Source organism: Aspergillus luchuensis, chromosome 5 (assembly GCF_016861625.1).
Source record: "Aspergillus luchuensis IFO 4308 DNA, chromosome 5, nearly complete sequence".
In the NCBI taxonomy this organism is placed as follows: domain Eukaryota; kingdom Fungi; phylum Ascomycota; class Eurotiomycetes; order Eurotiales; family Aspergillaceae; genus Aspergillus; species Aspergillus luchuensis.
The window spans coordinates 1753984-1767941 of record NC_054853.1 but is presented as its reverse complement, the minus strand read 5'-3'; the positions used below and the strand labels follow the sequence as shown (position 1 = coordinate 1767941).

Here is a 13958-nt window from a genome sequence, read left to right as displayed (position 1 = left end):
TGGTTGTGACCACTCCCACCATTTGATTGGTTGTAGCCGCTCTCCACTTGGCTGTGACTGCTCACTAAGTTGGTTGGGACCACTCCCAGCACTTGATTGGTTGTAGCCGCTCTTCACTTGGCTGTGACCGCTCACACCTTGGTTGCGATCACTCCCATCACTTGACTGATTGCCCTCCGTAGCCGCTCACTACTTGGCTGTGACCGCTCCTCTCACTTCATGCCAGGCCTCCTTTTCCGCCAGATGCGACAGCTGTTATTGGAGAACCATGCCTAAGAGATCATTTAGCCAGTTAGAGGGATCTAGTCTGTACGAGAATTCTCGCGGCTACCTCGAATCGGTCGCGAAGGAAACGATCAATATTGACGAAGTGGCTCGAGCAAAGTGCAAAGAATTGATGGCTGAACTTGATAAACACGTTGACTTCGTTCTGAAGTCAGACTCCCAGACCATAGATGAATTTATCCGCATAACACTGGGACGAGCTAGCCATCTTGAGTATCTTCAACGTGTTGCACATGGGCAGGAATCGCAGATAATACGGGAAAGGAGGTCCTTCTACGGGAACATGTTATATAACGCTCTACTTGTACAAGCTCACGAATACGGAGGTTTGCGCCTCGGGAGAATCGTTATTATTTCCATTACGCCAAACAAATTGTTTTCCTTGCGTCATTCATCCATGTCATAATCGAACACATACAGGAAGTCGGTCAACGCTTACGTCACATCGAGCCTCCCAAGACATTTTTCAACAGATTGGCGCACGAGAGTCAAAAACGATGGTCAAGCAGCGGCGAAGTCATTGAGGAGACGCTAGAAGATGTTGGGCTTAGTCAGGAGGCTTTAGAATGGGTCAAGAAGACAAAAGAGCAGATTGCTCAGAGTAGCCAACCTCAGGCTCTGAATGATATCAGCGATGTCGATATACTGAGACTCCTCTGCTGGATGATTCCCCGAGAGAATGCCTGGGAACCCGGGTATAACCAAACTGCAAAGTCCGAGATAGTACCACATGGCTGACTTTACTAGGGTCAATCAAACTAGAAAGGATCTGGGTCCGTTCTTCATCGAAATGGCTCGTCGTGTTAGAGCATCTGATCTCCCCGAGCGCGACAAATGCGCCGTAGTAGAGGCCATCGTTGCCGTGGTCCAGTCGAACCACTCATTCGCAGAAGCTTTAGATCTTGCCGTCCGCCTATTGGAGCATAGTAATCTGCCTCGGTATCTGCATGGCTTGGTTGCCCTTCAAAAAAGCAACCTTTATCGACTGAATTCCAGTCCTGAGAAATCTGAAGAGGCGATTAGCAAATATTATTGCGATACCAAGGCTTATGAAAACGAACGACGTACTGCAATCGCCACAGCCAATGATCGAAGGCCTAAAGAGATGGCCGACCTATTTAAAGGAGGAATGGAGGAAAGACTAGCGGCCGTTGAGGATTCCCTATGGCGGTCCCACCTTGAGAATTTGGTTCAACAGGAGAATTATTCGCGCGCGTTACTCGAGGCTACAGCGCGGCCCTTCCAACCACGCTGTCAGATGGGTCGCCTTCTTTCACCCCACATTAGTATCACCATGGGAAAGATATTCATAGTTCACGGTCGCCATCAATCGGCTCAGACTTGTTTTGAGGGCACCTTGTTTGAGGCGCCAATGTATGCAGAGCAGGTGAAGACCCTCCGCCTCAATATCGTGTGTCGACTGGCAGATGTCTATTGTGACCTGAACAAGCCCGCAAAAGCTCTCAGGCTCCTAAAGGAAGAAAATAGGAAACTCATTAAGGATTATCAGCCTCAACGGAAGGCGAAACGTCTGCTTTTAGCGCTTGTCGATGCCTATCTTGCTGATGGATGCTACATAGATGCTTTATCGACCCTATGCGACTCCAGACTTGACTTCCACAAGGAAAACAAAGATATAACTGACCAATTCATGCACGTACGGTGTCAGTTTGCGCGTGCTCGTCTACATTGTTTCACCTCCAGATTTGAGGATGGTTATCGTGAATGGGTCGCGGCGTTAGCACTGGTGGAGAAATACCCCGATTTTGAGGACGAAGGCTTTGCGGCGGGAATTTGTCAACTTTCCATGGCCTGGGCATGTCTTGAATTAGGAGATAGGGACTCGGGCTATAGCGCGTTCATGAAAGCAAAGACCTTTCTGGAGAACTCCCCTCCTAATTATTGGCTACCGACAATCCAGAAATCTTGGTTTGACTATGTTTCTGAGAAATTGCACCAAAAAGCCGGGTGGCCACCGATCCAACAACACTCGCCAAGACCGACCCCACCTGTCGGCTCACATAATACAGTTACCCCGCCCTCACATCATCTCCTATCCCCTGAATCACTTTCCAGCGAGACCATCCACTCCTACATGTAAAATTATGGCTCCACCACCGCTATGGACATTTTGCTGCGATGTGGTTGGCAGCGAAGCTAAGAAAGAGCTCACGGGAGATATTCAGCATCTGCTGCAGAACGGGTGGAATTTAACCGAAACCAATGATGGCATCACAAAGGACTTTGCTTTCATGTCCACTGACAACGCCTTAGTGAGTTGCACTCCGATGCCTTCGTATACCCGCCTCTCGGTTAACAATTCAGGACTTTTATACACTTGTCAGTGCGAGTTCTATAACACACCATCATCATGCCGTCCTCACGCTGGTAAATGTGACGTCTCACTTTTCGAAATACGTGCTGAAAACCCAACCTACAGACAGGAGAAGTTGCGTCGGCTGTGTGGACGACTCATCAACCTAGTAAAGGCCTTTCGAGACGTGATCATAATATGGCCTTGATATGTGATATAATCGCGGGCGTTTTGAGCAATGATGAACGTGTGTGGCACCAGATCAACGCCGTTACAAATGACAACAAATGGCGGAGGAAAGAAGAACAGAGATGCGGTGCTGCCACCACTCGAGCACTCCGATTCAAACACAATTCATATGTCACGGTAAGGTAGATGCTCTTGGGAACCATCTATCTCCCCTAACCGGCACAGGACTTTGCACGTGCTTTAGGCGTTGCCGCGGAACGCGAGCTACTTGGAGGCTCCATTAGGATACATACCAGACCTCCTTTTGTTGAAGTCACTTGCGAGGGCAACCTCGAATCAAAGTTGGCCCTCTGGCTGGACTTCATGACCGCTTTGGTGAGGCCACCAGAAATGATCGAAGACAAGGATTCAGAAACGGTGCCATCTGGTGGGAAATCCTATACTTTTGAATCCGTAGACATGGCTCTGGTATGTATTATTCCGCTGTGGAACTGCAAGTAAATCTCACGAGGACAGAATTTTCACGCCCTTCTTCATAGAGCCTCCATATCAAATGGCCACCCCGTGGAGTCATACATCACAGGGACTGGCACAGCGATCAATGTAACACTCATACATTCAGATAACGAACAAATGGTAGAACTGTTCAGTATATTCTCGGATGTTTCAAGTGGCAAGAAGTATGTCTCTTACCAAAGCGAGCATGAACCAGAACAAAGACAATGGTATTTTGGTAGCCAAACAAAAGTCATGGTAAGTCTGATATCAGCTGAGCGTGTGGATCATTGCCTAACACGCACAGAACTTTGCTCGTGCTGTAGCACTTGTTGCTAGCCCTGTCGAACTTTGGTCCATAGTATCCGACTACAATAGTGTGCTGTTGTCCATGAATAGCAAAGCTTGTGTGGGATTAGGTCCTTGGCTGGACCTTCTGTTAACGCGTTTGGTGAAGCCCGACAAGGAGAATGAGGTGCCAAGATGTGATAGTGCACCCTGAAGTCCTATCGACCAATATTTGGCTTGATTTACACAGCGACTCTCTTAGCTTTACATTGTCCAAATTCTCTACTGTATTCGGTGCCTATCCGGTCTTGGATTGTATACTTCACGGTCTTCTGTCCCCTATCAGTTCAACGGGACTGCCGCTTGCTAGATACGTACTTCGTTCTAAAAAACAGTAAACCTTTATAGTACTGAGCACCCTACGCAATGACTTCCGTAGCCCCTAACTGCTATTAATGCTCCGGGATCACAAAAAAATATCACAGTTCCTACCGTAACTCCTTATTGGCCGTGCGTCGTCATCGATGATTTTTTCTTGGCACGTCCGCCTTACTAACGTTAAATCTGGTTGAATTTCTATTCTGAGGTGCTACTACACAGGACTCAACTATTATACCTATCTATATCATTTGACTGTGCGGGTTTACTGCCATGCGGTGATTCCTGTGCAACTGTTGGTCAAGCGGATCGCCGTTCAGATCTACCGCGGCAGCGTAAGGCCTAGTCTCTGTCTTTTCGGCATGTGACACAGCTTCTTCTTTGTCTCTCGGCGGTCCGAATACACACAGAATCAAAGGTGATACAGGGTTCACAGGAGGAACAAATGCCCTGATATTTTAGAACCGAGTGTTATGCGTGTTTTCCTGGTTTTACCATGTTTCCCACGATATATTCTGCACACGACACCTCAGCGCTTGCTCCCGCTTGTGACAGGATCATCAACTGGATTGGGGGCAACCCAGTGAGTCCACGCACACATTATTCATTAACGCGCAACAGCTAAGCAGAAAGAACAATTATCACCGATTGATAAACACAGGTCGTAATGTATATAGTCTATCATACTAAATCAATCAAGCCCATACATAGATCCTTCCAGTAAATGTCCTACAGTGATCTGCGAAATGAGCCTGCCCCCAAAAATACTCTTTGGTGTTTTATGCCAATATTGACCAGTACCTATATGGTAAATATCTTCTTGGCTTTTTATATGAAACTCTAGATGATTGAAATTAATGATATAAGAACCGTTAGGAAGTGTTCCCAGGACGGCAAAAGTATTTCTTTGTGAGTCTGAAAAAGCTTGGCAAAGGACGTTGAAAGCCGAAGAAACTGAAGTTCTGATATTAAATAGATAATAGATCGACTATGAGATTGCTAATACATCAGCATTTTCTATCATAAACATCGTTCATTCATGCAAAGCAGTATCAAAATAGCATGTTCAAACAAAACATGCCAAGGTTAGCGAGTTGGTGGGACTAAGTCGGCGTAGTAGAAGCCTCAAAACCACGCGCATATGTATCCCACTAGAATGATGCTGAAATTAATTCCAAGCGTGGTGTACTGACGGATTATAATTCAAAAATACCGCATCGTCGGAATCTTTCCCAAATGTGGAATTAAGATCAAGGGTCGTTTGCCTCTGACAGGGGATTTAACCATCCATCTTGCTTTAGGTCACTCTCGTCCAGGCTATCAATAAAAATCACTTCGAGATCATCATCACAACGGCTATAGGTTGGGGCCGGAGGATAGTTTGGGCTACTTGTGATCCTGCTGCATGCGCTAATGCAGTGGGAGGGTCTGTGCAGGAGTGTTACGTACTTTTGTCCTCGCACCGGTACCCAGCCGAAAGCCATGTCTAAAAGCGATACCGCGAGCGCTTCGGCGTCCTTGCTCCTTACCAACCTATCTGTTATTCGATAAGCAACCTGTCGCTGATCACCCCGCCATGATATGCTAAAAAGGTGGAGTAGTGTAACATGGGGTGAAGGGGCAAAATGCGCGGCTCCCCAGGGGTCAAATTTCCAGCCCCGTTGAGCCTTGCCGCTACCGACCGAAGGACGCCAGCCGCGGCCAGAAGATAATGCGGTACGTCTGCCTGTTAGCACAAGAAGAGACACAGAGACCACTTACCCTGATCCCTCCTGCCTCTGAAACACCAAATTGCCTCCTTGCTGCTTTGGCAGAATAACTACATGTTAGGCTGCGACTCCTACGTTATGTGCATCACGTATCCTGGTGCCCAACTTTTTCGAAGATGTGGCCGCGGGAGTTGACTAAGCCGGCATTTCATCGCCTTGCTCAAGCCGAAAGGATCGATTATCATTAATTCAATATAATTACCTCCTATGATGAAATAATTGATCATTTTTGAAGCTCAAGAGTTTGCATATATACGAGCTGTATCGCATAGTTAGAAAATCAAAACCTTTAGTCAGGCTGAATCGATAGAGATCATGTAATTCAGCAACTTAGTCATTTCCTGAAGCCCTCCGAACTGGCACAGCCTTAAGGAAATGCAGGGTACAGTAATTTCGAAATCAGTTATACCTGCACTCTTGCGACTTCACCCCCGGAAATAATTCCGATGGGTGCTAACCCGTTCCGGATTACTGTCTCCAAGTTTCAACAGAACTGTTTTGATAATGATCAACCAATCACTGTACAGCAGATGGAAAATCATATCATTTTTTGATACTAATTATTTATTGACCATCCCTGGACACTCCTCTGTTATCTCTGATATAAACCTTAATTAACTCTTTAATATATATAAATGTCTTAGCCCTTAGAATCAATATTCTAGCCTTGGCGTTTGTAGAGTTCTGAGATTATCATGCTACAATTCAATAACTGCCTTCACTGCTTTTATAGTCATAAATATATGATAGAAATCACAGTATTTTTCTTAAAATAATAATAGCAATGCTGATTATCCATATTTATTTACTGTATACTAGTTTTGCTTATGAAGAATCTACCTGCTTCGGAGACATGTCCGGTGTTTTAGCAGAAATTATTTTAGACAAGGATTGTAGCGCAAATGGTCTAGCTAAGGTAGAATCTAATTAGTTTTGAGAATGGTTTTTAAAAATATAGATAATAATTCATGGTTATATAAAGGAGTAAAATAAACTAAAATAGCTCTTGCTTGAAACTTTATCCTGACTAATATCTGTTATAAGAAAGTAAATATAAATACTACTAAATATTATCATGATATATAACTACTTATAGAATCTTTAATAGAATTTTGTATTCAGCGGGAGTCTCTCAGTCTGGTTATCTCTCTGTATTCAGTAGTTAGTATATTAAATAATTCTAATATAAATAGTAATAAAATCTATACCAGAGCTTCCGTAAATTTTTTTATAAGTATAATTTTGTGGTTGCAGCAGGCCAGCTGTTCAGGTTTAAAATTAGTAAAGATTATTATAATATTAAAGTTAATCTAGACTAGCCTGTCAGGGTTTCCACGGACAAGAAGAAGATTTTTAGAATAAATATCTTGATAGTGAATATCTATCCTGTATATCTTATATATACTTTTAATTATCTGGAAATAGAGTGTATCTAAGTAATTTATATAGTTCAAACTCTCTGTATTTAGGAAATATTCTAGTAATATTACTCTCAGCCATAATTTATCTCAGGCGAAAGATTGTAAAGCAGGCTGAAATACTGTAGGATTTATTTAATTAATATAGCTGTAGAATTTTAGCATGAAACTGTGTGTACAGGTACCAGAAGCTAGAAGCTTCTTGTAAGTATTTAACTTACAGTGAAATCTATTTAAATCATAATTATTTTTAGTATAACTAGGGTTGCTATTATCATGGAAAAGTTTTAATACATACTTTTATTTATCTAGCTCTGTCTTAAATATTGCAGACGAATCAGAGTATATAATCTGCCTGATAATATTAATATTAGAGATATCTATATTTTTTAAAGAAAGCGCTTCTTAAGTATATTATTATTCTAAGAGAAATCATATTTTTATCAAGGAGGTCGGAGCAGGTCAGAAAACAAAAAATAAACAGATTATAGTTAATAATAACAGGATTATATAAATTAAATGATTTTAAATAATTTACTAGTTATAGATTACAAGAGATTTAACTGCTGGATCTTATGAATCAGATCTACTATATTACCATTAGTAGAAATCTTAAAATAAGACTTGTTTTATTAGCTGCATGTAAGTGTCTACTGTAATTTTAAATAAAAATACAGGTACTTCTAGTTCTATTAATCATAGTCCTGATCTAATATTTTAGTAAGTATTTTCTTTTACTCTACTTTTGCTAAGATATGCACTTTAAATAAGTATTTATTATTATGTAATTATACCAATTAATCTATATACTAATCCCTCAACATTACTTCCCCATTAAATAGAAATATAATATTAGAGATTTATTTTTTATATATCTACTTTCTTTTTCTTTAAATTTTTTATTTTAATTCTCTGTTTCCATTTCTCTTGTTTATTTTAATGATTAATTACTAATAAATATCTACTATATGGAGCTGTTGCTTCTAAGTCTTATTTACCAGGTATAATATAATACTATTATAATATAAGTAACTAGTCTCTTCTATAGTATCTTTCTGTTGCTCTTCTAGTAATTCTTATTTAAGATACTGTTCCATTATAGAATATAACAAATCCCTGTTATAGTACAGGAGATATCTTTCAGGTTATTAATTAATCAGAATTTAATTATATAATAATTATTTAATAATACAGTAGCATTTTAAACTTAAAGTAAATCATATTTGATTCTTTCAAGTCCTCTCCTGCTGCTATTAGAGATGAGTCTTATTTTTATCTTTAATTTATTAAGCTGCTTTAACCGCGTGTTAGGTATGTATTTTAAGCTGGGTTTGAGGAACTAGCACCCCAGCTCCAGTAATTAAATTTTATATTAATTATATTTGACAGTAGAGGCTCTGCAGTATATATTAACCAGTTTCAACCAGATACTGTATTTATTATTATAAAGGAGATCTATGCTGACAGTATAAACCAAGCTCCAGGAGATATAAAAGTCTCGTAGAAATAGTATTCTGACTACTGGTATTTATAGAATATCTTTTTTTAAGAATAGTACAAGCAGATTCTGATATAGGTAAATTTCTATATAGGCCAACACAAAGCATGCCATGAATTTATATTTACTAATACTGAACTGGTTATAATTAAATATATTAATATAAACAGCTATTTAGCTGTCTTTTCAGTAATTTCTTGGACAGCTAAAGGCCATGGTCAGTTTACTGTATTAATAGAAATATAATATCTAGAGATACTTACAGCTGAAGAAACCAACTAGATTCTATAATCCAGTTGCCTGTTTCTTATTTATTAGACTATAATTAATATTAATTTGGAGGTTTCACCTAATATTTCTTAAAGATTTATGGTATTATTCGCGAAACAAACAGTTATATATATATAAATAAAGTAATGCGTGGGTGAGTGACTCCAGTTACTGGAGATAGAGATATATTTGAAAGTTCTATTCCATGGTTTGGTTTGCTGAAATTATGAATTATTATTTATATAGAAGAAACTATAAGTCATTGCCTCAGGATAATAAATGGCGCTGATTAATCTAATATTAATGCTATATTTATGTTAGTTTAATACACCTAATAAATATATTATATTTTAGGAAAGCTGTAGCTGACAGAACAAATTAAATGATCAGTAATAATATAAGTTTATGCCACAGGACCGCCTGTTATACTCAGGTTTAAACCTTATCTATTTATAAATCTTAAAAGAAAAAGAATACTTTATAATATTTCTTATATTTTTATATATATACTAATCTAATCATATAATATTAGTCTGGTAGAGATACCTATTTAAGCTGGCCATGCCAGTCCTGAATTAAGCTAGTATGTTTATTTCTTTCTATAATAATTAAATATACAGCTGATAGATATATTTTCCTGAGAATATTATATTTATTTATTTAGTATATCTTTTTATGTCCTCCGGCAAGGCTTTTATAGTAACTGCTTCTGGATTGCTCCTTATATTATTCTATACCAGAGTACTTACTATAAATTATATATATCTGCCTGCTTCGGTTTCTGTCTCAAGAAATTCCTGAGTATTAGTTTATATTTATTTCTTCTATAATATTATTTCTGTGTATTACCTCCTGCCAGCCCGTACTACTAATCATGAATCTCGAAAAGCGTATAATTACATAGACTAAGAAGGGATTAGAAAAGCTATCTAAGCTCAGATATTATAAATTTCACCTATCCAAATAAAGTCTGAATTAGATAATATTATAATATAAATTATCTCCTGCAGCTCCTTAATCAACTTGTATATGTTAACTCCTGAAATATTATTATAGTCTAAATAGCAGATTATTTTTAAACTGGAGATACAGTATCTGCCACAAGCTTTGCCGTAAAAGATATATAAAATGTATGTATTATATATGATTAGAACTTTATTAAGACCTTTTATTTAGATAAGATTAATATATAATATTTATCCAAATAAAGCTCTGCCCTGGTTTCTAATAATAAAGTAAAATATAATTATCTTGTATACCAGATATATGTCTATATAATAGAAGATATATTATATAATTATAATAATAATAAATAGTGCTTTTTTGTTAAATATTGTGTTAAATATTATATTATATATATCTATCACTGCTATATTATATTAAAGATAGTAGTTAATAACTTGCAGACACTTTTTTCACACTTAACTGATACAAACAGAAATTCACTGATATAGCCTGTATTTAATGAGAATAGACCCAGATTATATGTTATATGTATTGTGTATATCTGTTATTAACTATAACTCTTATATTAGTAATAGGTAATAAATAGTAACTGAAGCAGTCTCCCCTTATAGTAGAATTTAATTAAATTAAGTATACTCTCCATAGGAAACAGCATTCTAATTAATCTAAATAGAAAAGAAGTTTATAATATTACCAGTAATATAGGACTTAATAATTAACTAAGATCACCTGCATGGCATTAAACTGTGTTTATTTCTATTATATTCTTGATAATAACTTGCTGACTACAGATAGAGCAATTAGCAGCTATAAGGTAAATACTAATTCTTGGTATTTATCTTTATATAATAACTGCAATGCCCGCTGTATTTACAGTACTGTATATATTAGGAGAATTCTGGATTCTCCTGTTAGATATATTTTCTATTATCTTTATCTTGGTAGATATGCTTTCCAGGTAGATATTGTTGTATTTTTACTGAAGCTACTGTATGACTGTAATAGGCTTAGCTTACTATGCATTATCTGCTAATTATTTTTTAATAAACTGTGCTTGTTGGCACACTTATATAAATACTGGATTAGTTAATTAACTAGTTAACTATTTTTTGCTTATGAATAAAGCTAACTTCTCGTACTCTGAATAGTATCTTATAAAATATTTATAATGGTAATGAATTTCATAAGAATAATATCTGTTTTTTAATTTCTTTTAATCTTAAGATGGCAGGAGCTATTAAAATTGTTTATTATCAGGAGCTATTACCATGATATTATAGTGACTTGCTTAGTATACGGATTTCGTGTATAATATAAATATAGTCGGGTTGAGTTAGAGCCTTTCTATTAGATTCTCAGAGGTGAAAGGGGGTACTCTCTGACTGAAGAAGATTAGAGAAGAAAGCCGCGCTTACCTGATTTAGGATAAACTTGAAGTTATCTAGAATGACTGTATCACACAGGTATTTGAATATAAGAGTAAACTTATACTATGAGTATCAGTGAGCAGAATAGGCTTTGTTAATATTAATAAGTAGAATATATCTTCTAAATAAGTTCCATGCTAGTCAGAATAGTGAGGTGGACTGTATTGAGAACATTAAAACTATTTATAATAGTTAGAAACACGGAGATGACCAGCAGGAATATTATAATACTGAATCAGGGATTTATATAAATTAGGTTACAAAAGGTATATTAATATATATACTTAATATTGTAAAATAATAAGCAGGTTATAATGATCTATCAAGAATTTTTTTATCTGTACAGTTAGCATAGCAGAATAAGTGAGTCTAATATAGGGGCTGCAGCTGAGAGCAGGTCTACTGGAATAAGAGCTCAAAATATCTAGTTATTATAAAGAGTGGTTTATTATAGTTAAAGAAGATAAAGTTTGTATAGTTTTCCAGGATCCAGTATACCTATACTAGCAGTAAGATTGCTAAATAGAACTGATTATTCTAAATATTAAAAAATAATTGAGTCTTTATCCAGGTAATAAGATTATGTAAAGCTGCTGATACATTCAGACTAACAGTGCTGGTGGATAAGTACCAGCTATATACTGGTTTATATAGAAAGATAAATATTCCATAGAAAGCAGCTAGTAGTAATTAAAGATTTTAGGATAAGCTTATTATTCATAGATAGATAAGATACTTTACTTTAATAATAATGAATTTATGAATGATCTTTTTTGATTTTATATTTACTGTAGTAATCACAGTTATCATGGCTAAGGATTTTACCATGAAACCTTGTCTCTAGTTTTCAAGAACCAGACTGTTAGTATCCTGTGGGTGATTAAAGCTGGCATTGGATAAAGAAGCTATAGATATTATATGGTTGAACCCCTTGAGCCAGCGGCGAAAGATTTATCAAGAATTAGATAACTGTTTCAGTATTGGTACGTTTATATATGATTTCACAGAAGTGGATACCAGTCTTTCCACTCCTTGGCTCTAGTACTGCTTCAACAGTGGCCAGCGGTTACATATGTGGCAAATGATCTGCTTGGGCAGGTTGTATAAACTACCTTTCGTCTGTTGTATCTTAATTGGAATGGATGTCGAATAGACACTGGAAGCTTACCAAAAGTTTTGCCAGATTATTCGTAAGAGGCTCAGGTGATTTAGTGACACCCATGTTATATGTTGCAGGCCGCTTTTACAGACAAGTCGATCAACGTACCAGGGGTGCTGGTGTCATGGCTTACATGTTATAGCTCGGCCTCTGGAATATAATTTCTATTGTATACTACAAGCCGAAAGAAGTACTCGACCGTTGTGTTTTTCCCGCTAATAAAAAGTCCTAGGATCGGGATAAGGTAGCTGTGGGCCATTTCCAATCTATGGAATATATATAATAGATGATGGTTGTGACTGTAGTTTATGCAAGTAAATCCTTTCATGTATAAAAGGTAGTAGGTATAATAATTATCTTTCCTGCTAGATATATTAAGTATATGCAACGCCTGGAGCAGGCCAAAGTACTTGATTATAGTATATATTTCGATGAGTGTTATAAAGTAGATAAAATATTTAATTAAGTATAGTGTTAAAAGCGATGGCTGTATAACCGCATGGCTGGAGTATGAGATTTATATTATATAAATAATAATTATAAAATTATTAAAGTCTAGTTTTTCTTTTTTTGTTTCCAAGAGCCTGCGGCGTTAATTCCACTCTTAATAAAGTTAAAAATAGTAATCACTAGTTATTACTTTCATCTTCTAGTGTTGCTAAAAGCTAAGCAGGATCCAGAAGATAAGATATCCTTAATTTCTTGGGATATGCTGCACTTATCTCTTTTTTTCTGGTTAGTGCTTTGAATCATGAGGCTCTAATATATACTAACCACTGTCTCTCTGTAGATCATGAATAGTTGTTAATAGAATTAGACAGTAATAGTACTGACAGTAGCCTTGGGTAACTCACGTGAATATAATTCCAGCTGTGGCTATTCTGGCAGCCTTTGGTTGCTGTTTGGTGACTTTCGAGGCTAGGTGGATTATAAAACTGTGCCTTAGAATAGTTCTCGGTTATACTGGAAAAATACCTCCGGTGAAAATAATTCATTTTCTTAGTATAAGTTAGAAAGATTTTAGAGCATTCTACCATGGAATAAATATAAATCTTATAAGATAGTATTCTCTCCTCTCTTGATTCAGGTTGAATCTTGTGTGTAATTATATTTTTTTTAGTCTTGCCAGAAAAGCAACGCGACAGTCTATACTTTATCTCAGTAAAAAGTAGTAAAGTATTCACTGCAAGTATCTAATCTTTGATTGTTATAGAACTTCTCTCCATTATTGACATGGGCAGGGTCGAGAAGATTATCTATGTTAATCCTTTCTCGTGTTGATGTGACTATAACTAATGTAGATATAATACAGGAGAGGGTTAACAAGCTTACAAGTCTTGAAAATATTTATAAGCTTTCGGATGTGTCTTGTATATAGTAGTCTATCAAAGTATTAAAAGCGGAGATCAGCTAAGAGAACAGACAAGCGACTCGGCCGGATATATAGAAGAGACAAACAAACAGAGCAAACAGGCACTGGATCATCTCGGATTTCGCTGTTC

General features: G+C 37.1%; 2 protein-coding genes across 2 annotated transcripts; both read left to right on the top strand.

Annotated features, from left to right (window-relative positions):
- Positions 1-268: 268 nt before the first annotated feature.
- On the top strand, positions 269-2386 carry AKAW2_50605A (uncharacterized protein; the record flags this gene model as incomplete). The annotated part of the gene is made up of 3 exons (XM_041690442.1): positions 269-435; positions 759-980; positions 1033-2386. 3 exons carry the CDS (start codon positions 269-271, stop codon positions 2384-2386), a joined length of 1743 nt encoding a protein of 580 aa, XP_041544026.1.
- A 151-nt stretch (positions 2387-2537) lies between these two features.
- AKAW2_50604A (uncharacterized protein) lies at positions 2538-3785 on the top strand (the record flags this gene model as incomplete). The annotated part of the gene is made up of 6 exons (XM_041690441.1): positions 2538-2558; positions 2611-2673; positions 2726-2965; positions 3014-3256; positions 3305-3541; positions 3591-3785. The coding sequence occupies 6 exons, from the start codon at positions 2538-2540 to the stop codon at positions 3783-3785; spliced, it is 999 nt and encodes a 332-aa protein (XP_041544025.1).
- Positions 3786-13958: the final 10173 nt, after the last annotated feature.